Source organism: Cotesia glomerata, linkage group LG7, assembly GCF_020080835.1.
Source record: "Cotesia glomerata isolate CgM1 linkage group LG7, MPM_Cglom_v2.3, whole genome shotgun sequence".
NCBI lineage: Eukaryota > Metazoa > Arthropoda > Insecta > Hymenoptera > Braconidae > Cotesia > Cotesia glomerata.
This window is the reverse complement of record NC_058164.1, coordinates 2774856-2800679: the sequence shown is the minus strand read 5'-3', so window position 1 is coordinate 2800679 and position 25824 is coordinate 2774856. Positions and strand designations below refer to the sequence as shown.

The 25824-nt window shown below is 28.0% G+C and overlaps 2 protein-coding genes across 6 annotated transcripts in view; one reads left to right on the top strand and one right to left on the bottom strand.

Moving 5' to 3' along the window:
• LOC123269825 (Down syndrome cell adhesion molecule-like protein Dscam2) overlaps positions 1-25824 on the bottom strand; it is a 250187-nt gene that overhangs the window by 118866 nt on the left and 105497 nt on the right. For all 5 annotated transcript variants that reach the window (XM_044735685.1, XM_044735682.1, XM_044735686.1 and 2 more), the window contains exons 3-4: positions 17508-17828; positions 12497-12658 (exon numbers count right to left, since the gene is read on the bottom strand). In XM_044735685.1, the coding sequence (XP_044591620.1) occupies positions 12497-12658; positions 17508-17828 (483 nt within the window). The remainder of the gene's footprint in view (positions 1-12496; positions 12659-17507; positions 17829-25824) is intronic.
• Positions 566-4143, top strand: LOC123269827. Its single transcript, XM_044735688.1, has 2 exons — positions 566-1790; positions 3940-4143. Exons 1-2 carry the CDS (start codon positions 714-716, stop codon positions 4021-4023), a joined length of 1161 nt encoding a protein of 386 aa, XP_044591623.1. The 5' UTR covers positions 566-713; the 3' UTR covers positions 4024-4143.

Here is a 25824-nt window from a genome sequence, read left to right as displayed (position 1 = left end):
AAGATATAGTTGTAAACACAAGAAACAAGTCTATTGCAATGCCAAAGAAGAACAAAACTATTTCATGCAAGAGTGCTAGCTATGTTGCTGTGAAATTTTACAATAGGTTACCAAACAATTTAAAGATGTTAGACGGTTCTAAAAAATCTATTAAGATGAAAATAACTGAATGGTTAAAACAAAATACAGAATAAATTGAGTTAATTAGTTTTTAAGTTTTAATTGTTCAATTTTGTATGCTAATAATTTTGTCTTCATGGATATAAATTACTGTACCAGTCCTATGTACAGATGGAAATCATCTCTATAGGACAGATATTTTTGTATTGTACACTTATTATGTATTTTTTCAAATATCTGTATTCTGGTAATAATAAATTATTATTATTATTATTATTTTACCAAAACTTGTTTTGGTAAAAATTTTATTAAAATTTTTTTACTTCAGAAATAAATTAGTGAAAAAAAAAATATTTAAAAAATTTGAATCGAATAAGACTGCAGAGCCCTCTTTGTAATCGGCTGGACCAATCCGGTGCATCGTGACATGCGTTTAAAAAATTGTATGTGGGAACACTACAAGGTTACTCCACCCGCATGCGTAATGCGATTAATTCTTAAGTGGGATTTCCAGACTGTTTACTAAACGCAAGCGAGATTAAAGAGAAAAATATATACAAATTATATAAAATTGTCGTTCTTAAAATTTAATTATGGCAAAAGTATTAAACTGTGTTTTCTGTAGCAATTCTTCCGAAGAAGTGGTATTATTTTCTGAACAAATGTTGAAGCAGTGTAAAAGAGTTTTAAATTATAGAAAGGAACATAACCTTAAATACAAAGACGTTGTTCTACCGAACAGAGAATATGAAGGAGGTTATCACAAAGGTTGTCAGAAATTGTTTACAGCGTTGATGAAGAAATATTGTAGGTATAAATCCAATAAACCAAAATCTGTTAAAAAAAGAGTTTTAAATGATTCAGAGTATTTGTGTCAAGAGACTTCGGTACATAAATTAAGTACACAATCAATTGAACAAAGTTCAGTTACTCTTACACCTAGCCCGATAAAATTACTTGTGCCAGTTATAAGACTTGAGCGGATAAAACTTAATCAGGTTAAGCCATCAACTTTTAGAGAAAATGAGCAATTAGAAAATACTAATTCGTCCTCTGAAATTAAAACTAGGCCTGAATATAAAAGAAATATTTGCATATATTGTGATCGAACTTATAAAACTTACCGTCAAAATAAACAGCGTTTATATACAACAGAAAAAGATAAATTTTTATTGAAGATAACGCGTGAGAACAATGAAAAATTTTATGACAAAATAGTTAAAAATCCTGATTCGAAAATTTATTATCATAATACTTGTAAATTAAGATTTTGTTTTGCTACGCCATTGGTTGGTTCTCAAATTATTGGGGTTAATTCTTGGTACTGTATACGTCAATATCATCAGAAAGCTTTTAAGAAAATAAGTACTTTTATTCTGAAAAATGTTGTGAAGAAAGAACGTTGTTATTTTTTGAGTTATATTTTTAAGATTTATTTGGATTATTTGGCAAAAAAGAGTCAAAAAAGTGAGGAAGATATTGCAGGATTTTTATCGACGCATCGTTTGGGAGATCAGATACTCAAAGTACTGCGCGCAGATGTGAAAATTTTAGTGGTTCAACGTAAGAAGATATTAGCGCCGAAGAAATTAGAGGTTGTTGATGATGAGTTATTTAAAAAATTGAAGGGCGACAATCAATCGTTGGTGAAGCAGTTTCGATTGTATCAGGTATTTTATTTTTATCATAGTTTAGTTTTTCGTAATTATCCTGATAGCCACCTCATACTATGAGTTCTTGTAGATAAATTTAGCGACAAGCCCGTGCAAAAAAAAATTCTAATTCAAAATGAATTAAAGATTGAAATTCATATTTTGATACAAATATGAATTAGTTTTAAAATCAATCTGAATTTAAAATTGATTTGTAGAAAGAAATTAGCACGCCTATAAAAAATTCGATCCTGCTTTAAAATTTTAATAAAGACTTAAGAATATTTCATATATAAAATTTATCATATATAAAATTCCGAAGTAGGATTGAAATCAATTTTAAATTTAGATTGATTATAAAACTAATTTATATTTTTGTCACAATATGAATTTCAATCTCAATCTTAAATTCATTTTGAATCAGAATTTTTTTTTGCACGGGTTAGTTATCGTTAAGTTAACATCAAGTCTACAGATGCCCATTCTTATATGCAAGTTGACAATAAGATAGTGCCAATATGGCTTCAAAGTACAACAATGTCTCGTTTAGCTTTCCAAACTTCTCAACAGCAGTATATGAACACTCTTTCTTAATATCATCAATACGCCTTTGGCGTGAAATACCACTGGATGTCATAAATTCAATTACATGGAGAAAATTTTATAGTAGAGTTTATTATCTAGTTATGTTAAAATTTATTAACTGAATTCGATAGTAGTAAATATTATTTAAATAGTTAAATAAACCATCTGAATTGTAATATTTACCATCCTGATGGTAACTACTACTATTATCATGGTAATCAGTAATAATAACTGTTATTATTTTAGTTAGTTACTACTATTATCAAAATCGTAATTCCTAATATAACCTGATGGTTGCAGTTACCATCAGTAATAATAATAACTACTATTTAAGCTAGTAAAAAATATTAAAAAAATTAAGAATCTGCGTTACTGTGGATGCATTTCTAAATAAACTAAAAGCAGCTGTAGTGCAGTGTAGTGCACAAAAAATCGGGGTTAAAGTCGGATTTAAATTATATTTATAAATTTTTATTTGTCTAAAACAAGTTTCAACGCCAAATTTTTCAAAAAGAATTTGAAACTTCCAAAAAAATCAAAATTTCAATAAAATTAAAATTAAAAAAAAAAAATTAAAATTTCAAAAAAAAAATTTTAAATAAAAAAATCAAATTTTCAAAAAAAAAAAGTTTTGAAGGGAATTTAAAATATTTTAATATTTCAAAGAAAAAAATGTACATTAGCTAAAATATGGATGTAAATAAAAGATTTAATTAAGTAAATTTATATTATTTTTTCTTTCAGAATTTTTACAATCTGAGATGGTTACAGTTACGATCTTTGATTGTAACAGTTATAATTTATAAGAATTACAATTATTATTTTTGATAGTAATCGTTACCATTATTAATAGTAACTATTACAATTGTCAATGATACCACCTATTATTTTGTTACTAATTAATTTTATTACCATTTTAGATAGTAGGAGTTACTATTTTTGTATTATAGTAGGTAGTATAATTAGTTTTTCTTCATGTAGCATTGAGGCATTTAAATCCAAAGCATTTGAAATCTTCCATGACCTTGAACTCAGAGAGACATAGTAACCAAAGACTGCATTCACTCTACATAATTTATAGATTAACTAATATGTACAAAACTTCATTGCTCAAATCCATGAGTGTTTTTCATGTTTCTATTTTTTATATTTTATATCATCGATCTATCTTTCTGTTATTATATTTCTCTATATATGATCACATACTAGCTAAATTCCATCATTTAGATGATGACTATGTTTATAGTTTTACATGTACTTTAATCACACTATGTATAATTTTGCCATTTGGCTCTTGCCTTGGCATTTAAATTGAATAAATAAATAAATAAATAAATAAAATATTTAAAAACAAGTTATTTACAAGCTTATAGTAAACTTAAATAGAAAATTTCGGCAACTTAACGGCAATTGTTTCAATACAATTCTTTGAAGTAAAGTTGACCATAACTTTACAATAACTTGTAGATTAACACTTATTGCCAACCTACTTTTCGTCAAGTTATCTATAATTTGCGGCACCAGGTTATTTAAAAGTTATAGTATGAGATGGCTATCAGGGTAAACTTTTTTTTTTTTACAGGGAAATTTTCAAGAAGAAAATTCGAATGATGAAGCAGAAAACTTGGAGGATGTTGATGACACTGATGAGTTGTCGGTTTTATAAATCTGTTTATATATGTCGTTTTTATACAAATTATTTTTTAGAGTTTTATTATGAAAGTATTATTGATCGTTACTATTTATAAATGATTAATTTATTAAATTTATTGTCAAGGAAAGAAATTAATTGAAACTATAAATTTTATTTTATTCAAAGATTTAAGCATAAAAAGAGATGAATAATATATTTGTGCTTAATACTTGAAACACTTAATTTGAAATTAACTATTGAATTGGTACTTAATATTAAACATAAGATATATTAATTAATTTATTATTCAATATATTTTAAGAACTCGTTATTATCTCATTTTTTGTGGTTCTTCTCGAATAAAATATTACTTAAAAGCGAATAAGCTCAATATTAAAAATGTGTTTCCATTAATTTCTATATTAGTACAGCGTTAATATTTTAAAATAATAATGATAATAAGTAAAATTGATAACGTTAATAAGTAAAAATAATAATGTTTTAAGTATCTGAAGGGATTTTACTGAATTTTATAATAATTTTTTCATGAAATAAAAAATAAAAAATTTTATTAATTACAAAAATATTTTTTTCTTCAATATTATTTTTAATTATAATAATCAAGTTGATCAGGCTACAAACGCAATATTGACAATTAGTTCACTATATTCTATAAAACAAATTCCACAATTGAATCTAAACATTTTACCTAAATTTACGACAACTGTTTATGAATTATCTTTAGTAGTTACCTGCATTCGTCTCTGGGAAGAATTACCAGTCGACGTGATAAATGCTTCCAGTATAGAAACTTTCAAGAATAAACTTTATGACTACCTTTTTAATCTAGACATCTAAATTGTAAACTTAATTTTCAGTTAAATCATTAAAATCATTAAAATCCAAATTATGAATGTTGTAAACTATTAGTAATAATTTACATTCAAACTGTTTCTTACAAAAATTAGTATTTAAGCAATATTACTTTTACTCTAATTTTATAATGTTTAAGTATATATAAGTTCTAATAATCCTGTTAAAACAAAAAAATTAAAAAATTTAAATGTGTATTGTATTCACATAAATTTCTTAGATTCCTTTTCGGAATTAATAATTGCTATTAGCTATAAGGTAATAGTAGCTGGTGATTTTTAACATTAACAAACTTATCTAGCATCAGGATAATCTGAGTTATAATACAAAATCTGCGTATTACTATTTACTATTTGATTGTAATAATTTACATAAATTTGAACATTGTAACTCAATTATCAATTATCAGGATAATTACCTAGATTTAATACTCGCAAATATATTTTGTAAAGTAGAAAGGTCTGACTGGACGTTAGTAGGCATTGACTTATTTCATCTTACTTTATTGCTGAGATGGGTGCATCTCCTCACAAGTTTAATTTTTATTTTTTTTATTTTTTGTAAAAAAGTATGAAAAGTTTTGCCTGGTCATTGCCCTACATTAAACAGACTGGTTGAATCTCTCTATGAATACTTATACTAATCAGTGATTCAGATAAGAAAAGAAAGAAACGTAAATTATAAATTAAAAAATATAAATTGAAAAGAAATAATAATTGCACAATTCAATTGCATAGAAATAATAATTTTACAAAGGTGATTAGTAATCACCTTTGTAAAATTATTATTTCTTTTTAATTTATATTTTTTAATTTATAATTTACGTTTCTTTCTTTTGTTATCCACTCATAGCTGTGCAATATAAATGAGTCATCTTTGGACTCAACGAAGATAAACAATGTTTACTCGCTATATGGCTATCTTGTACTTAAAAAACTAAATTTGTATATGGGTTTAATAATCAATAAATAAATAAATAATGTATATTTTTTCTTTTGCCATTTGGCCAGTGAAGGTTTTGGCATAAATCAATAAATTCAATTCAATTCATATTCAATTCACATCAAATTTTTTTTTAAAAATTAACAGAATATTGTATTATTTTATATTTATTGTAATGATGAAATTTAAAGAGTTATTTGACATGTTTTATTGAATTATAATTTATTTGTTTGATGCATGCATTTTTAGATTGCCTGAAGAAGTCGGGATGTCCGACGAAACGTAGCAATAAAGTGTGAACTAACTGTCAACATTGCGTTTGTGGTCTGATCAACCTAACTATTATAATTATATATTCCCTTGGACCTGATTAAAATAACTATGAATGATTATTTTTAATAATAATTCAAAATTATTCAGCTTCTATTATTCGTAAATGCTCTTGCAAATATTATTCTTCATGTTTCTTAAAATTATTATTTCAAGAGTCTTGACTTGTATTCTATTTTTTATTATAAATGAATAATGAATTTATGAAAAACAAATTCTCAGTACACCTGAATATTTCATAAAATTATTCTCAGAACGACTGTTGTGTACGTTGAAGTTTTTTTTCTTTTTTTTTTAAACTAAAACCAATATTTTAACGATCAATATTTATAGCAAAAATTATCCACCCCATTTTAAAGATTTATTATCACTGTACTTTTTTTTATTTCGTAACAGTTTTGACTTTCTTAAGTTATATAGTATAAAGTGTAGCTTTAACATCACCCCAGTTAGTTTATCGCTTCACTATATATATAATACTAGTACCGTGAGTTTCTTAAACTTTCTATGCTTGTACGACTCAAATAAACGTCAACGAATATTTGCTACATCTGGCTACTTGAACTTGTTCTTACTGTCGTTGTTTTCCTTCCATATTTTATTGAAACTTTCGATGTCTTCTATTCCATCTATTTTACCTTTAATATTTTTACCCCGACTACACATTTATTTTTTTTTTATTTATTTCCGACGTAGACATAAACATTTCCGGTTTATGTTTTACAGATAAACTTTTTTTTTTCAGGAAATTTATGCACGGAACTACTCTGATAAATAATTTATCATTATCATCATAAAAATTGAATAATTTGTTTTTTTCTATGCTGATAGTTGAAATTAATTGTTATTTAATTATGATAAAAAACGTAGTTTATAAGTTTTGTATGTAAATTTATTCATACGAATGCAGTTATTAAAATTATAAAGTTTTAAATGAATTACTCAGTTTTAATGAATTACACGTGAAATAAACTAAATACCGCTGGGAATATTTATGGTTTGAGTTTTTGGACCCATGGGGCTTCATTATAATATATGAGTAATTAGAAACATATATTGTATTTCACTGTTTTTGAATTAAAATTATTTTAGCTTTTATGTTTGTCATGGTCATCATTAGTTACAATATTGTTATACTTTTTATGTACCACAAAAATATGATGAAAGAGATAAAGTCTTTTGTGCAAAACTTAATATAATAATAATTATTATTATTATTAATATTACCAATTATAAATATAAAAAAAATTGGGCTTCATGATTTTTTTGATATTCTAAATCCGAACACAAACAGTTTTACTGTAAAAAAATCACGCCAAGTCCACGTTCATAAGACTATCAAGAAAAAAAAATTTTATTTCTTTACAAAAAGATATAAAATAAAAAATTAAAAAATCCAAGTAACCGATATGGTTGTATATGATTTTCGGAAATTAAAAAAAATTTTGTTGTAAATTTAAAAATTAAAAGAAACAATTTTGGAACGTACTTGGTGTTCGTCATTGTGTACTTCAATTTCTTTTGAAAATCCTAGTAGGTAGATTTTAGGAATTTCATAAAAAGTAAAATTTTTCGAACACAGAAAAAAAAGTCATCTTGACTCAAGAAAATAATGTCATATACTTATCCCAAGTAAATCTTTCTCTTGGTTTGAGAAAGTAGCGCCAACATTGGCGACGTGATTTTTTGGAACTAAACCGAAATTTTTTTAATAAAGAATTGAATTTAAAAAAATAACCTTATGCATGATTTTTATTTTTTGCGTTCATTTAATTAGACATTTTTGATTAATTTTCAACGTGCTGATTTCCCATTATATTACTGCTTTACAGTTAAGTGTGTAGTGACAAAAATATATGTATATACAAGTATTCGCTCGACTCATACAAAGTACACGGTTAGAAATTTGTTGCGTTAATAACTCAATAACTATAAGTGATATCGACAATCAAAAAAAAGATCCTTAAAGAGGAGGAAATTTCTGAAAAAAAGTCTCGACTCCCGGAACTCTAGCTCCGTAAACAATAATTTTTATTTAATGTTGAAAATGGGTTTCCGCGCGGCTGCTGTTAGATTGGCATTAGATTAATGAATCTTAATGAAAAATTGCTTATGTAATAACTCAAAAATAGAACAAATCAATAGTTATTAACATACTAAGTTTGTTATAATAAATAACAAGCAACTGTTAAGAATTATAATTAAGAATTCAGACTTTGATATTTATCATTTGGTACCTAAAAATGATCTTATGATATGTAAAAAGTATAAAATAAAGTTAGTAAACTTCTAATACAAGCAACGTAAATATTGACAAAGTAAAATAGTAAATTTTAAACGCAACGCTAAAAATCAAACTGTAATTATTGACTTGCTTGGACTGGTAAAATGTATATTTTAAAAGTATAATTTTTACTGTTTCAAATGTTAAATTCTCCCAGAGTGAGACCCCCTTCTCTTTCATCTAAGTTCTTCTTCTCCTCATAATATGGACTATATATTAAAATGGCAATTTTTACTGTTCGAAACTGTAATTTTTTAAGATGAAAGAGTCGTTATTTACTAAAGTGACAGCTACTAATCACTTATTTTGGATATTAAATTATAAATTGTGGCTTTTATACTTTCTACATTAAGTTCTGTAATATTTATATTTTTGCCACCCCGAGTCCGCTTTACTGTTTGAAACTATAAAAATTAACCGGAATCCGAGTGAATATTGCAGTTTACTTTTTTCCGTGTATGATTATATCTAATTGTATATAGACTCAATTACAATTAGATCTTATATATATATTTATATATATATATATATATATATATATATATATATATACTACTATATAACTATATATATATATATATATACAAGTGTCCCAAGTAACGGACGCCATTGTGGCATCTGATAAACAAAATAATTCTGAGACGAAAAGTCCTTAGCCATTTTTTAATCAAACGCATAGATAATTAATTATTAATTAAAATAACGTCCTTTTATGCGTTAGAGAGAGAGCACTAGTGTCAAGTCAAGTGCGTTCCAACGAAGACGCTTGCACGTGTGAATGTATAAGTAAATATGTGTGACTACGTTAGCTATAGAAACTAGTTAGTCATACAGTTAGTTGTGTCTTTGTTTGGCACATACTTGACTGGACACTGGCGCTCTCTCTCTAACAAATAAAGAGACGTTATTTTTAATTAATAATTAATTATCTATGCGGTTAATTGAAAAATGGCTAAGGACTTTTCGTCTCAGAATTATTTTTTTCATCAGATGCTACAATGGCGTCCGTGACTTTTGGGACACCCTGTATACACACTTATATATGATTGAATGTGGAGTTATAACAGCAAGGTATGATAAGATCTAATTATGTATAATTATATATAATCCCATGCATAATCATGTATAACTTTAATCATGTATAACTATATATAATTTCATATATAATTATATATATGATCATATATAATTAGACAAAAACTTTTTTCATCGGGTACCCATTTCTCTGAGACGATGGCACCTCCACATTCGTCAAGTTCATCGAGCAGATATTTTACTTGGTATGGAAAATCTTCAATAACTGCGTGCGTTATGTATTAAGTCAAGGTTGCGCGATATTATATACATATACATAGGGTAGAACCACCGGTTATGTACACCTTAGTGCTAGTTTTGGACACTTTGAAATTCAATGACAGTGTTGAAAATTGTAACAATAAAATAATATTTTCATAGAATTTTTAAACGCTTACATTAGTACAAACAGAATTTACGATGCTATTACGTTTATAATTTATTTATACAATAATTTGGACATCAAATGTCCAAAAACAGTATAGTGTCCACAAACACTATAGCGCCAGTATAGTGGCGCTTCTACCTTATATAAACTTTTGAAATTTCTACGAATCAAGCAATGAATTAATTCAACGTATCTTGATAAATTTTGATACATTTATAATAAATAGAATTAATATAAAAGTTATCATAGATTTTTGATTAGATTTATTAATATTCTGATAAATTATATACTTGTTGATCAAAACTTTCGATTATGGTACAGATATATTATTACCAATATGACTTAATACTAATAAGCCCACTCATGATTTATTAAGAAACCTAATCAAGATTTTATGATAACTTTTATAATAATTAAATTCAGTATAAACTTATCAAAATTTATCAAGATGTTGATTCGTAGAAATTTCAATGATGATAAGTGCTTAAAACCATATATAAATGAATAGAATGTCGAATCAATCAGTAGTAAAGATTCTAAAAGTCAATATGATGATGATAACACTTTTCGCTCTGTTTGTTTCTTCTGCAGTGGTAATAGGTATGTTTTTAATTAACATTTTCTCTGACTATTATGCTATTAAATAGATTTTTGGTTAGAGTTTCGCACAAATTTTGAAGTGTTAAATTGTAAAATTTTTGAAATCTTATTATAGCTGATCCACTGAGAAGCAACCTCGACTTAAAAAATAGTGCACGAATAGTAGGCGGTAATAATGCAGATATTGAAGATTTTCCATACCAAGTAAATTTTCTGCTCGATAAATTTGGCGAATGTGGAGGTGCCATCGTCTCAGATAAATGGGTACTGACTTCTGCTTCCTGTTCAGTTGATAACGGAACAATAATTCGTGTGGGAAGTAATTTAAAAAACAAAGGTGGTTCTCTTCACACAGTTGTTCAGGTGATCCGACACGAAGACTATGAATCATTCGAAAGTGGATATACAATTAATGATATTGCGCTCGTTGAAGTCGAACCATTATTTGTATTCGATAAAACGCGTCAACCAGTACCATTATTTGACAAAGGTGAACAAGTTGAAACTAACTCGTTTGGTAGTGTAGCAGGGTTTGGCTTGACTGAAACTGAAGTTTTTCCTCATAATTTATCAAGTATTTCTATTCCAATTATGTCTGAATATAAATGTAATGAGTTGTATGATATACTACATGGACTTCATCAAGGTCAATTTTGTGCGGGTTTAGAAGAAGGTGGACTCGGGTTTTGTGCTGGAGATATTGGCAGCCCCTTTGTTGTCAAAGGACGAGCTGCAGGTTTGGCAACTAATCTTTTCGGATGCGGACTTTCACAATATCCGGGAATTTTCACTAACATTTCTTATTACCGATCATGGATCGATGGTAAATTGTCGACTAAATAAAAAAAAAAAATTTAGAATCGATCAATTCTACGATGATGTTCTCGATTTTGTTAATTAATGTATTATATCAATATAAATAATGTTTATTTTATGATAAAAAACAACTATTATATAATGGTGTCTTTGTAACTTCTTGCTGAAGGAATCGAGAATAAAAACACATATTAGATTCAACTCTTGTGAAATTTTATCTTGTTACTTAATGTAGTGTCCATTTTAGTAGACTTTAGAGAACTAAAAATATTGCATTTGTCCTCATGACGGAACTTTTGAAAAATTTAATTTTTTTTCGGCCATCTTGTGAAGCTGATTAAGAAAATTTGAACAAAAACAGTTTCACTGTAAAAAAATCGCGCCAAGTCCACGTTCATAAGACTATTAAGAAAAAAGAAATTTTTTTTTTTCTTTATAAAAAGATATAAAATAAAAAAATTTTTAAATCCAAGTAACCGATATGATAGTATATGATTTTCGGAAATTAAAAAAAATTTTGTTGTAAATTTAAAAATTAAAAAAAAAAATTTTGGAACGTATTTAGTGTGCGTGATTGCAAAATATTTGACTTTTAATGAAATTCGTATAATCTATTTACTAGTTTTTCAAGCTAGAATTCCGGGAGTCAAGACTTTTTTCCAGAAATTTCCTCCTCTTTAAGGATCTTTTTTCCGATTTTTGGTATCACCAATAGTTATTGAGTTATTTACGAAAAACTGAGATTTTTTATTTTGGTCATGTTTTTTGTTAATAACAAATTGAAATTTTCATCAAAAAAATAAAAAAACAACAACATTATTTTCAGAATTTAATTCCGCATCGAATGGGTGATTGTTCATACTTTTATCACAATTTTTAAAATTTTTATTAGCGAATTTACACAGGGTTCTCACAAAAATTTTCGTTACTATGTAACATGGTAATGGTTACCATTCTAACATAGGAATGCGTTCTATTCTTTTCTCTCCGTGTATAGAATAAAATTTTGTGATAATTAATAAAAACTTTTTATTCTATTTAAAAAAAAATTCGAAAATTCTTTAAAAATTTTTATAAGTAAAAAATTAAAAAGAATTTCCCAAATATTCTTTACATCGTTTATCAGTTTTTCAAAATAATAAAAATATTTACATTAACTTAAAAACCATTAAAAAAATTTTACTGTCAACAAAACTCACCGCTTTCAGGAGCCGGATAAATATTAAAAGCTGAATCTTGTACCCAAGATGTTATAGAAACATATTCCTTGGCTTGTGTTGGAACGTCACATCTTAAGACTCCAGTATTTCCCGCGAGTACATGCGAGTCCTTGACTCCAACTTGGTACTTCTGACGAACCACTGTAATAATGAAGTCATCCGAAATTATACTCAAGCACTCAGACATAAAATTACAGCAATTTTAATTATAATTCATGTTAAATTAAACAAAATTCCTATTCGTACATAAGCTCGGTATTATGCACTAGGATTTACTGAAATGTTAAAATAAAAAATAACTATACAAAATAATTTAATAATTACTAAAAATTTTTTTTTCAAATCTTGAATTATAAAAAACGTGTGCTAAAAATATTCCGCTGGTATTTTATTTTAAAAACATTACATCTGGCATTAAAAGGTTTGAGTAAACGCTTCAAGCATTTAGAGAGTGAATGGTGGAGTATAAAAGTAGTGAAACGTTCGTTGGAATAAAAGCAGTTGGCGCGATATGGGACTGAGCTGACTCTCTGTGTGTATGCTACCAAAATCTTGATCTTGGCAGCAGAGGGTGTGAGAGACGGTCATTATCCTCGCGAGTGGGAAGTGTGCTTTTGTGACTTTTATTCCAAATATATAAAAGCATTAAGCGTACGTATGTTTGCGTAGAAACTCTGATACCTGATAACATTATTTAACAGAAATGCGTACATTTACATCAATGTGTGCGCGTGTATGTAGTGGTAAAGGTAATGAATATACCTTCCTGAGTAATCAAACGAGGGAATCCCTAAGTCATCAAGTTAACTTAGACAACTTCGGCATTTACTCATTCACTGTTAAACTCGTACTAATCACTTGGATATTTGAATTTCTGGGCTTCCTTCACGTTCCGGTGATAAGAAAATTAATACTAGACGTTAGATTAATTCATCTTTAATTACTTGGTATTGACATTTATTTTTGACTACATTTCAATTGCGTCGTCACTCAAGATCCTTTTTAAGATACTCATCTCTTATTTTCTTTTTTTTTATTTAGTAACTTTATACGTGAAGTGAAGTCTATTACAATTTTTGAAAAGGGTACTTAAATTACTCTTTCTTATGTATTTAACCCTTAGAGTGCACACACCGTCGTCAAATGTAACGTTTACTTAGGATCAATGTCTTCACAAAGTGAAAGTTGTTTATTATTTTAATTTTGCATGCACTAAATTTGAATATTGGCTTGTTAGATTAAAGTTACTTTATTGGCTAGAATTAACGAGAATTTTTATACAAGCAATTTTTGAAACAATTGTTAAAAAACAATTATTAATTAAAAATCTATATTATTGTCCAAACAATTAAGATTTGTCTGTAGATACAATTTGAAAAGGATTTTTTTTAATTAAAAAAAATATAAAGTTTTGAGAGATTAAAATAAGATTTTTTTTATTTTTAATAACAATTAGTTACGATAATTAATTACATGAATTTATTAATCCAAAAAAATCAATTGTTTAAGTTATTTTCAATTGACATATGGAATAAACTTAGTTTAGTTATATTAACACATGTTATTTTATTTTATAAGGATGAAAACTAAAAATTTTAAGTTTATATAGATTCATATTATCACTTATGATGTGTGTCAATCTGTCGAAATCATTAAATCTGTAAAAATTAAGAAACCTTGTTATTGGCCCATGGGCTGTTGGGTTAGAATAAAGTCAAATAAATTCATAAATAAAAAATTCCTTTGGAAGGAAGCAGTAATTAAAATCAATTATTTAATAAAAATGACATAAATTCAAAAATTGATAAAAATGTTTACCAAAAAAAAAGTATAAGTTGAGAATTAATAGAAAAAAAGTTTAGAAAATCCAAAAGTGCACGACTCATAATGCTCATTTAATTATGAAATATTAATAAATTAAAAAATGTGAATAAAATATATAAAACAGCTAAAATAGCACGGTAATGCATACGCGCCTCTAGTGGGATAAATTTACACAATATATATAGATATACAATCTTCTGGTTTTTGTTTTATTTCATTAGTTGTACATGAACGAGACTGAATTATCTAGCCATTCGCATTTAGTGACCTACAATTCTTTCAAAGAATTAAAAAAAAAAAAAATTTAACTCAATTAACGCATTTTTTCGCCAGTTACAGTGTTTCCGGAGTTTCATAAATGACGGACAGGAAAATTTTTTGACCTATTTTGATGTTTTTTTCCGTTTATATTGCACTAAATTAATTTTTGAAAAATGTTACATTAATCGCCATTAAACAATCTTGACAATAGTATGCAAAATATCTTGATTCCGTAAACTAATAAAACCATAATAATAAAAATAGTTGCCGAAATGAGGCGAAAAAAATTTTTCGATCGTAAAGCACTCTCTGATGCTTCGCATCATGAGTCGTGCAAAAAAATTGCATTATATTTTGAAAGAAAGTAGTAATTAAAATCAATTATTTTTAAATAAAAATTTCATAAATTTGAATTAAAAAATTAATTAAAATTCTTAAAAAAAAAAATATAAGTTGAGAATTAATAGAAAAAATTATCAATTATTTTTATCTCAATATCAGTCAGTATGTGTTCGAAGAGTTTAATAAAAATATACATAAGTACAAAATATATTTACATATTAAATAAAATCCCCGGATAAGCATTAAATATATTGGTATTTCCATAAAAATATTATTTATAGGATTATTATAATAAAACAAAAAGCGCTGTATAAATATATTGTTATCAGTATCAGGGTAGACCAGTCAATAAATAATTCCTGAACCGGGATAAGTGATCCTTGGCACGTTACAGCCATTAGAGTAAAAATAAATAAATATGATACTAACCCAGAAGAGAAAAAAATAAAATAAAATGTAAAGCACGTATTTCCTACCGGAAAAAGCTGCCTTGCTTTAACGTGAATCTCGATCTTGGCAGTGTACGTTTTAGTCTGGTGATTGTTAGCCCACAGACAAAATGGGTTGGCGGTAGAGTAAAGAGGTGAGTTGCGACCAATCTGTCTGAACGAAGAACGAACGCTGAATCCTCTGGTGGGTAAATGCAGTTGGCGCGATTCCCTGAGAAACTTACTCACCTCAAACACATTTATCTAGCTCGCTTAGACTTTAATTTTACTCCGACACTCACTTACGTTTATATTGCTCACGGCGACTCTCTAATTGGATTCATTTTGCTTCGCGAGCGTTATTAATATGGATCACGCATAGAATATTATTTTTAAAAACTTAAAGATTAAGGCTTGTCATTGAACTACTCAGTTAAAAGTGAGTAGTAAAGCCTTACCATTAGTCAGGCTGTTATAGTCGAGGGAAAAAAAAAATATTTTTATTAAGGAAATTTTCTTGATACACGTTGTTAAAAATACTTTTAATTGAATTGATCCCTCCGAAGTAAAATTCATTCCAAAAAGAGCTTTATTTATATTATTGATGAACAAACTCTACAGAGTGAATCTTTTATTTTTTTTTTTTTAATAATAAATAAGAATAAATAACCCCTATTAGTGGCACTTTTTATTTCAATGAAAAAATGTTCTATTTGAAATAAAAATTAAAAATTTTTTTGATCTAAAGGTCTTAAAGATTAGAAATAATATATTCTTAATAGAAATTAATGATTTCATTAATTGAATAAGTATCAAAATCAAAGAAAGTGTCGTAATTGGATCCCCGCTACAAATGGGGTCTTTTACCCTATAACCTTTTTCTAGAGTTTGAACAATAAATAAATTTTAACAATTAAAAAAATATGACAGGAATTTTTATTTTAATTTCTACAAGTATCATTTTCTGATGAATTTTCTTTATAATAACTAGCAACCTTGCAGTCACTATGTCACTGCCGTGACTTGTGAACTATAACTAAATAAAATTTGGCTTTATTAAATAATGACTTTTGTTAAATTGCACTGTACTTTCTTAACTATTTACATTTATAAAGATATAAGCTCATCTCGATGTTACACTCATCAAGAGCTTTCATTTGAGTACCCACATGCGTTTTGATATATTTTTTATATATAACATATATATAATATATATAAATATATGAAAAATTGATGCGGGTACTCAAATGAAAGGTCTCGATAAGTGTAATGTCGGGGTCAGCTTATATCTTTAAAAATGTCATGAGTTCACAAGATATGATGTAATTTCTTAATTATTGACGTTTTCAAAGATATAAGCTCATTTCGATGTTACACTCATCAAGATCTTTCATTTGAGTACCCACATGGCATTATTTATATATTTTATATATATGGTATTTGTGAAATATATAAATATATAAAATATATGAAAAATTGATGTGGGTACTCAAATGAAAAGTCTCGATTAGTGTAATGTCGGGGTGAGCTTATATCTTTAAAAATGTCAATAGTTCACAAGATACAAGGTCATTTATTAATTATGTATCTAGAGATAGAGCATTTTTGAATGCAGCCTAAATACTTGTCATAATAAATTAACTATCCATGAGAATGATATGAAACCTTGGAAAGGCACGAATTTAAGTCAAGACCTTTGCAATGACACTAAACTTCACTAAAAAAATCGTCTTTATCATATGACTATTTTGGAAACAAAATTTTTCTTATTCTTTTAATAATATAGATTTTTCTGTTTCGAAAGTCCTAAAAATCGCCATACGTCAGTTAATTTCAGTAATTGTTTTTATTCAATTAAATGTAGTAATGTTAATAATTTATTATTTCTTACTTTTACGGTGAAATTTATTAACTAAATTCAAAAACAAAATAATATTCAGGAAAATTAAGTTTAATGTTCTTGAAATTTCTTATTTCAACAAATTATTGAATCAATATTTTCTTTTGTGGAATGATTAAAAACTTTCCTAATTTTTTATTTACAATTTTAAAAATTTTGGTCGTGAGTAAATAAAGTAAACTTCATCTATGTTTCTGCAGTGTTGTATAAACATGTAATTACGGGAAGTACTAACCAGCTTTGACATTAACTTCACGCCCAAGTACACGACCCACGCTGTTGGATGCTTGGCACCTGTACACGGCAGAGTGAACGTCATGACGGTAGCTTTCAGCACCGAATGGCAGAAAGTACATCGAACCATTGGCCAGTATCTCTCGGATGTTCGGAATAGGATGTACAGGCGAGCCATCACCCATTAACCAATCTACTCTTGGCGATGGACTCCCATGAGCTGAACAATGCAACATTGCTCCTGTGTCATTGGAAAATTCTACCGTCGAGCGTGGCTCTGACGCTAAAACTGGCCCTTGACTGTCCAGCAGTGTTCCTCGACCTGTAATTGTAATGATTAAAGTTCAATTATTTCAATAAATTAATTGCTCTCGTATAAAATTTTGTCATTAATTTTTTTTAATTATAAAATATTTTTAAAATTTTGACCCGAAAAATTTTTTATGACTACAAAACTATTTTTTCTTTAACAAATTTTTTTTTATTATAAAAAATTATAAAATTGATTTAAAAATTTTATTCATAACATTATTTTGATTTTTTCATCAATTTAATGATTTATTTTGTAGAAAATTCATTCGCAAAAAGTTAAGCTGCGTTGATTCGTTCCAAACTTCCTACTTTTATTTATGTCCGGGTTTCAAAACGCACTTAAGTGCTCCAATTAGTTCGGGGGCAATCCCGCTCCATTAAAATTTAAAGAGGCTCATTTTGTTCTTCTCTTAAAAGTTTTCGGTTGCAGTGGGTCTTGTCAAAAACTAGCTACCATGATAAATATTATGACACAACTTTTAAAGGCTTGCTTATATGAATTTGAATTTTTAACGCTGGTGAGCAGCTTGGACTGATGTGAAAAGTTTTATCGAGTTGAAGATATTTTTTCTAAGTTAATAATATTCATATACACTGATAGAAAAATTAACTTGATTTAAGAGCTAAAATCTTGAACTAAGAGAATTATTTATAAGAATTAGATAATTCTGAATCGCAAAGAAAAATTCATATATTTTTTCTATGTATTTTAATTATAACCAAAATATATAAAATCGGTCAAAAGTTAACTATTGAAAGAATATTTTGAATACATTTATATTATTTATTTATTTGAGATATAATTTTTTTCATGGCGGTGACTAAAACGACACAGAAAAAAGTAAACTGTAAAATTCACTCGGATTCCGGTTAATTTTTATAGTTTCAAACATTACAACGGACATCGGGCTGGCACAAATGTAAATATTACAAAACTTAATGTAAAAAGTGTAAAAGTCACAATTTATAATTAAATATTAAAAATGTGATTAGTAGCTGTCACTATATTGAATAACGACTCTCTCATCTTAAAAAATTACAGTTTCAAACAATAAAAACTGCTGTTTCAATGTATAGTCTATAATATGAGAAGAAGGGGAAGGTCTCACACACGAAGAATTTAACATTTGAAACAGTAAAAATTCTACTCTTAAAATATATATTTTACCAGTCCAAGCAAATCAATAATTATAGTTTAATTTTAAGCGTTGCGTTTAAAATTTACCATTTTCCTTTGTAAATATTGACGTTGCTTATATAGAAAATTTAGTAACTGTAGTTTAATTTTTTACATATCATGCGATCATTTTTTAGGTACGAAAAGATAAATATCAAAGTCAAAATTCTTAATTAATATACTTTGAGATTTTCGACTGTCACATAGCGAATATTACTATTTGAAATAGTATTTTTTTCCATGTAAATAATAAATTGTAGCATTTAAATGATAAATAATATAAAGTGATTGTTAAAATCACGATTTTACTGTTTGAAATGGTAATTTTTTCCAGTTGATCATTACTTATTACAAATCGACTATTATTTATTACAGTTTACTTTTTTCCGTGTATAGTCTAACATCTCTTAATGTGCTCATATATGCCTAATATGGTCGTATATGCCTATAATATTGCTTTCCGATAGAAATTACTGTTGAAAATTTCCGATAGATGGCGCATGGTCGCTAAATTATCTCCTAACAAGAGAATTAATTTTATTTTCATATATTATGAAATAAAAATTGATTTTTTATTCCTCTAAAGAGCTTATCAGACATTAATTTTGATTTTAATCAACTTCTGAACTTAAACTTCAGATATATGATAAATTATATATTCATTCTTTTATATAGCTTGATATGGCAATATATAACCAGATCAAAAAATATTTTCACGATAATTCTAGCAAAGAAAAGTGATCATCACTTATTATAAATAGACTATTATTTATTACAGTTTACTTTTTTCCGGGTAACATTTGAAACAGTAAAAATTCTACTCTTAAAATATATATTTCACCAGCCCAAGCAAATTAATAATTATAGTTTGATTTTTAGCGTTGCGTTTAAAATTTGTCATTTTACTTGGTAAATATTGACGTTGCTTGCATATAAAATTTAGTAATTGTAGTTTATATTTTTTACATATCATGCGATCATTTTTTAGGTACGAAATGATAAATATCAAAGTCAAAATTCTTAATTATTATACTTTAACATTTTCGATTTTCACATAGCGAATATTACTATTTAAAATAGTATTTTCTTCCATATAAATAACAAATTGTAGCATTTAAACGATAAATAATATAAAAAGATTGTTAAAATCACAATTTAACTGTTTGAAATTGTAATTTTTTCCATCAGTTGATCATTACTTATTGTAATTCGACTATTATTATATGTAAGAACAATTTTTTAATCAAAAAATTTTTCTACTTGATTTAAGATAGTTTAACTTTTTAAAATAATGTTCTTGACTCAAAATTTTTCCTCCCGGATTAAGTTAATTTTTCAACACGAAGTACATATACGTCTGCTAAGCGACGTATTTATGTTATTAATCTCAGCAGTGTTTCTGCATTAATTATTGGTAATTTCGAAGCAATGTGAACTGCAAATTTAGCATTAGATTAGTGAGGGTAGATGCTTGGAGCAAATATATGTTTAAACTGGGTGTATGGCTTAAAGGGGCTTTCGTACGTTAATATAGGATTGGCATATATGCACGTCCATGTATCTTGAAAATGTCGGTAGTAAAGTCGGATATACTGCACAATATATACAGCGAAGACGAGATGAAGCTTCTGCGACTGGAAGAATAATGAAAAATGTTATTTTATGTCTGTACCTTCGTGTGGGTATGAAAGAGTTTTATTTTTTGAGAGTACAAGTATGTAAAAAAATCCAGTAATAGAAGAAAAAATGTCAATGTTATGAAATGATATATAATGTCAACTAGAAACTTAATATCCTACACAATAAACATCTGATGTACGTGAGCACATATTATACGAGAACTGGTAACTTTACTACCAGTTTTAAGGGAAAATACCATATGCTTATATTAAATGCAAGGACTCTATGAATCCTTAAATTATACATTACACAGCAGGACATGATTCCGTTTATACCAAGTTACTGAATAAAAAAGATTAATGAAAAGTAAATAAGAAATATTTAATTTAAACGTTAACCGCTTTGATATTTTCCGGGAGAGATACCCACGGTTAAATTAAATAGCCAAGCCATAATGGCGGACATGTAATGAGATATTTCCCAGCAAGTAATTAATATTTAGTAGCAAAAGGGAAAGATTTATGCTCCTTATTTATTTACTTCTCTGTACATTACCTACACTTGAATGAGGACTACCGTGACTCTTGATGATACCAACATAATTTACTGACGCACGAATTATTTTCCTTACATTTACTGAATACGCTTACTGTAGTATGTTTATGTACATTGAGAAAATGAGACTTGGAAATTTAATATCAACATTTATTAATCTGTGGACGGAAATTTTCATAATTAATGTCATATTCCCATAACAAAATTTATATCAAAAATACATTTTTTTTAGAAAATTTATTTTCAATTGCTAATTAGCTGGTTTTCGTTTGTATATTCTAGAAACCTTAACTATAACTAAAGCACATTGAAAGTATGTAAAAAAATAAATGCATATAAATGTTTTAAAAAAACATAAAAATTTATTTTGAACTGGACAAAAAATTTTAATACATGTATTTTAATTATAACAAGAATTTTTTGGCTTGATTCAAAATATCAAGCCTTTAAAATATTATTCTTAGCCCAAGAAATTTCTTTTTGGATGAAATTAATTTTTTTAATATAAACTATAGCAACCTTGCAGTCACTATGTGACTGCCGTGACTTGTGAACTATAAATAAATAAAATTTTGCTTTATTAAGTAATGAATTTTGTTAAATTGCACTATATTGTCGTAACTATTGACGTTTTTAAAGATATAAGCTCATCCCGATGTTACACTCATCAAGAGCTTTCATTTGAGTACCCACATGGCATTATTTATATATTTTATATATATGATATTTGTGAAATATATAAATATATAAAATATATGAAAAATTGATGTGGGTACTCAAATGAAAGGTCTCGATGAGTGCAACATCGGGGTGAGCTTATATCTTTAAAAGTGTCAATCGTTCACAAGATACAAGGTCATTTCTTAATTATTGACATTTTTAAAGATATAAGCTCATCTCGTCATTACACTCATCAAGAGCTTTCATTTGAGTACCCACATAGCATTATTTATATATTTTATATATATGGTATTAGTGAAATATATAAATATATAAAATATATGAAAAATTGATGTGGGTACTCAAATGAAAGGTCTCGATGAGTGCAACATCGGGGTGAGCTTATATCTTTAAAAATGTCAATATTTCACAAGATAAAAGGTAATTTCTTAATTATTATGTATCTAGAGATGGAGCATTTTCGAATGCAGCCTAAATACTTATCATCATTAATTGACTATTGGTGAGAATGATATAAAACCTTGAAAAGGCATAAATTCAAGTCAAGACCTTTGCAATGACATTAAATTTCACTAAAGAAACCGATTCTAGAAACATAATTATTCTTATTCTCTCAATAATATAGATATCAAAATATCTTGTCATATTTCAACATCTTCTGCAAAATTAATCCTAGAAGTCTAAAATTTGTCGTTCGGTTCAAGAAAACTACTGAAACTTTGGTGTTAGTTTAGTGTTATTGTTCCGCACTGTTGACTGCGTTGAAACAAGGCTGAAATAAATGTAAATTTATTTAAATCGTGCGCGAACCAATGAGCAAAAGTACACAATCGAGTATAAAAAAAGTTTGGAAGTTCTCTTGCCCCTGCCACTGCGGTCTACCCTCTATTTAAATTAAATAGCATATCATTTATTTAAAGCTGGATGTCAGTACAAAAGAATTAAACGTGTTGGTCAGTCCATGCAACCAGGCAACAATAATTTACAATGTGCAATCTGTCAGTGTAACATCATGGATCACCGAGACCGAGAGTAAAAGTAAAAATAAACCTCAAAGCTCTCTCAAATGTATATAGAACCGCAACTCTCTTCCATTGATTACATACCTCACTTTTAACTTATCGTTCGATAAAGTTTCAGATGTATGCTCGTAACAGTAGTATGTGTATGTTTTCTACCGACTCGATCGACCAACTGAAAAGACAGCAGAACATTACGAGGGTAGTACAAGAATCGTTGGTTGGTGCATTATGCATGAACGGGAGGTTGATAACCATAGCCGAAGCCACCTTCAGTAGATACAGAAGGACGAGAAAGATGGAGAGAACAAGGAAGGAATATTCTCGCTTGGCAATCACCGTTTGTCTTCCCTCTTGCTCCCTCCCACTTTACTCCATTCCATTCTACCCTCATCCTCATCTGTATCCTGTATCCTGTTTCCGCACCCTCCATCCTCTACGCTCTGTGCCACCCGTACCCGTACCCGGCTAGACTTGGAATGCAGACAAGGGCCTCTGGCCATGTGTGGTTTGGCATATGTACATATGCCCGTGTGAAGTTTATGTCGACAGATTTGTCTATAAGCATTTACACCTGTGCCATAGGCTCTGTTTAGTTCCTTCCGTACATGCTCGTACAACAATAACCTCATTTTGGTTATAGGCCGTACGAAAATCCGTTGTTGTGTTTTGTAATAGCCTATTCTGTGATCTTTAGCCACACCTTGTGTAAGCGCCGCACTGTGGAAGCGTCCTAAAGCTCGTTTTACTATAAAAATATTTGCTTGACGATCTTTTTGGTAATTCAAAATATTATTAGGCTTGTTGTTGTAAATTTTTTATAGTATAAGAAAATTATCCATGTGATGTTTCATAAAATAAACTAGCTGACCCGGTAAACTTCGTATCACCTACAATATATTTTATTAGACCTTTCGATCAGCGATTATCAATCTTTAAACTCTAATCTACTTCGATAAAAAATAAATACTGGCTGTATGAAATTCGGTTAGAATTTTGTCAAGTTATTAAATGAAACTCGCTTCTCATTATTGCCTGAAAATCAAGATTCCAAAAAATGAACACTGAATTTATGAAATTTTTTTTTTGTCCATTTATACAGAAGATAGACGATTATCAATTTTAGATCTGTCGATTTCCTTAGTTGAACTTTCGGGTTTTTCAAAAATTTTATACTTTCGAAACCATCCCTGAACTATAGCGAACAAAACAAAAAGAAAATTATTGAAATCGGTCCAGTCGTTTTTGAATTTTAGTGAGACTAACGCACAGCTATTCATTTATATATATATATATATATAGATCAATCGAAATGATAATAAATAAAATTAATGTGAATAAAACCAGTAAGTTAGAAACCCAAAATATGTTGAATCTATATTATTAAGAGAATAAGCTAAATTTTGTGGCCAGCGTATTTATATGATAAAATAAGTTTTTATGGTTAAATTTGGTATCGTTGAAATAGTCTTGATCTGAGTTGTGCCTTTTCATGGTTTCATATTATTCTTACCAATAGTCAATTTATGATGACAATTATTTAGGGTGCATTCGAAAATGCTCCTTCCTAGATACATAATTAAGAAATTACCTTGTATCTTGTGAACTATTGATATTTTTAAAGATATAAGCTCATCTCGACATTACACGCGTCGAGACTTTTCATTTGAGTACCCACATCAATTTTTCATATATTTTATATATTTATATATATGTATATAAGGGTGTGCCAAAATGTAACTTCCTTGATGGATCTCTTAAAATTGGAATTTTGAGTTCCGCTTTTAACAGGAGTTGTGTTTGGGCATTTCCTGACGTATTTTGAGCGTTAAGGATTTATTTAATTTTTATAGAATTTTTTAACAGAAATTTTTTTATAGAAATTAAATGAGCATTATGAGGCGTGCACTTTCAGTCATTTGACTCAAACAATTTTTGGATGTTCTTTTGATCCTTCTAGCTATTCAAAAAATTGTCTCTAATGCATAAAAAACAAAAAATTAGCAACAAAATCTTAGTAACAATAAATCTTTTTGATTTCGCACAATATATAATTAGAATCCGTAATACCTCTATCTGTATTAACAATAATGTAATTATTCAGAGACATTGTCTCGGGCGTGCAGTCTTTGTCTTTTTTGTCCTATTAATAGCATAGAGTCTAGAGCCCCGAGCCTGGATCGTAGTTCCACGATATTACTATCTGTGTACATGCACATAGATATATAGTAGTGTGTAAATGTCACAGAGTACCCTGTATTTATACTCCCAGCGGTACTCGTTCTCTTTACCTTAATTACAGAGAATCTCGCGCTATTCTGCCAGCCCGCTCACGCATCGTTATCATTAAACCGGCGCTTGGTTACACCAGTACGGACCATTCGTCGACTATGTACGCTTTACATTTACTGACTCTATTGCAATGTTCATATAAATACATAACAGCGCCATAGTTTCGTAGCGTCGGTTATCGTGCTTTATTTTTTTTTTCAGCTAAAAATATGTGCTTTTTAATTCTCAGCGGACCAATGGCAGATTTTTCGGTAAACTTTACCCTCAATTTTTTTTTTTTTTTTTACCAGACAGTTTTATTGAATACAAAGCCACCAATCAAGGACAAATGATCCGAGTTTCAAATGACATGACATTTTTAAGATAATAAAAAATTCAGTCTCGCGCCAATTTTTCATCATCGATAAATTTTTTGTACTGTCGAGCTTTTTGATCAAGATAAACTTTTATCATTTAAATTTCCCAAGAGAACCACCGCTTATTATCCGCTGAAGGAACAAGAAATAATACTCAGTACTTGTTAACGGTGACATTGCATTCAACTGTTATATTGTGAGAAAAATAAAGACAAGAAAGAGGGCGAAGCTAGGAAATGACTGAAAAATAAAAAGTTTACTGAAAAACTAACAAAACAATTGTCTTGGAGCAACGAGTTGTTAGCA

Excerpts from the sequence above, each read along its gene's own strand:
- LOC123269827 (XM_044735688.1), top strand. The coding sequence starts at position 714 with ATGGCAAAAGTATTAAACTGTGTTTTCTGTAGCAATTCTTCCGAAGAA. Across the intron at positions 1,791-3,939 it reads AGCAGTTTCGATTGTATCAG|GGAAATTTTCAAGAAGAAAA; the intron begins GTATTTTATTTT and ends TTTTTTTTACAG.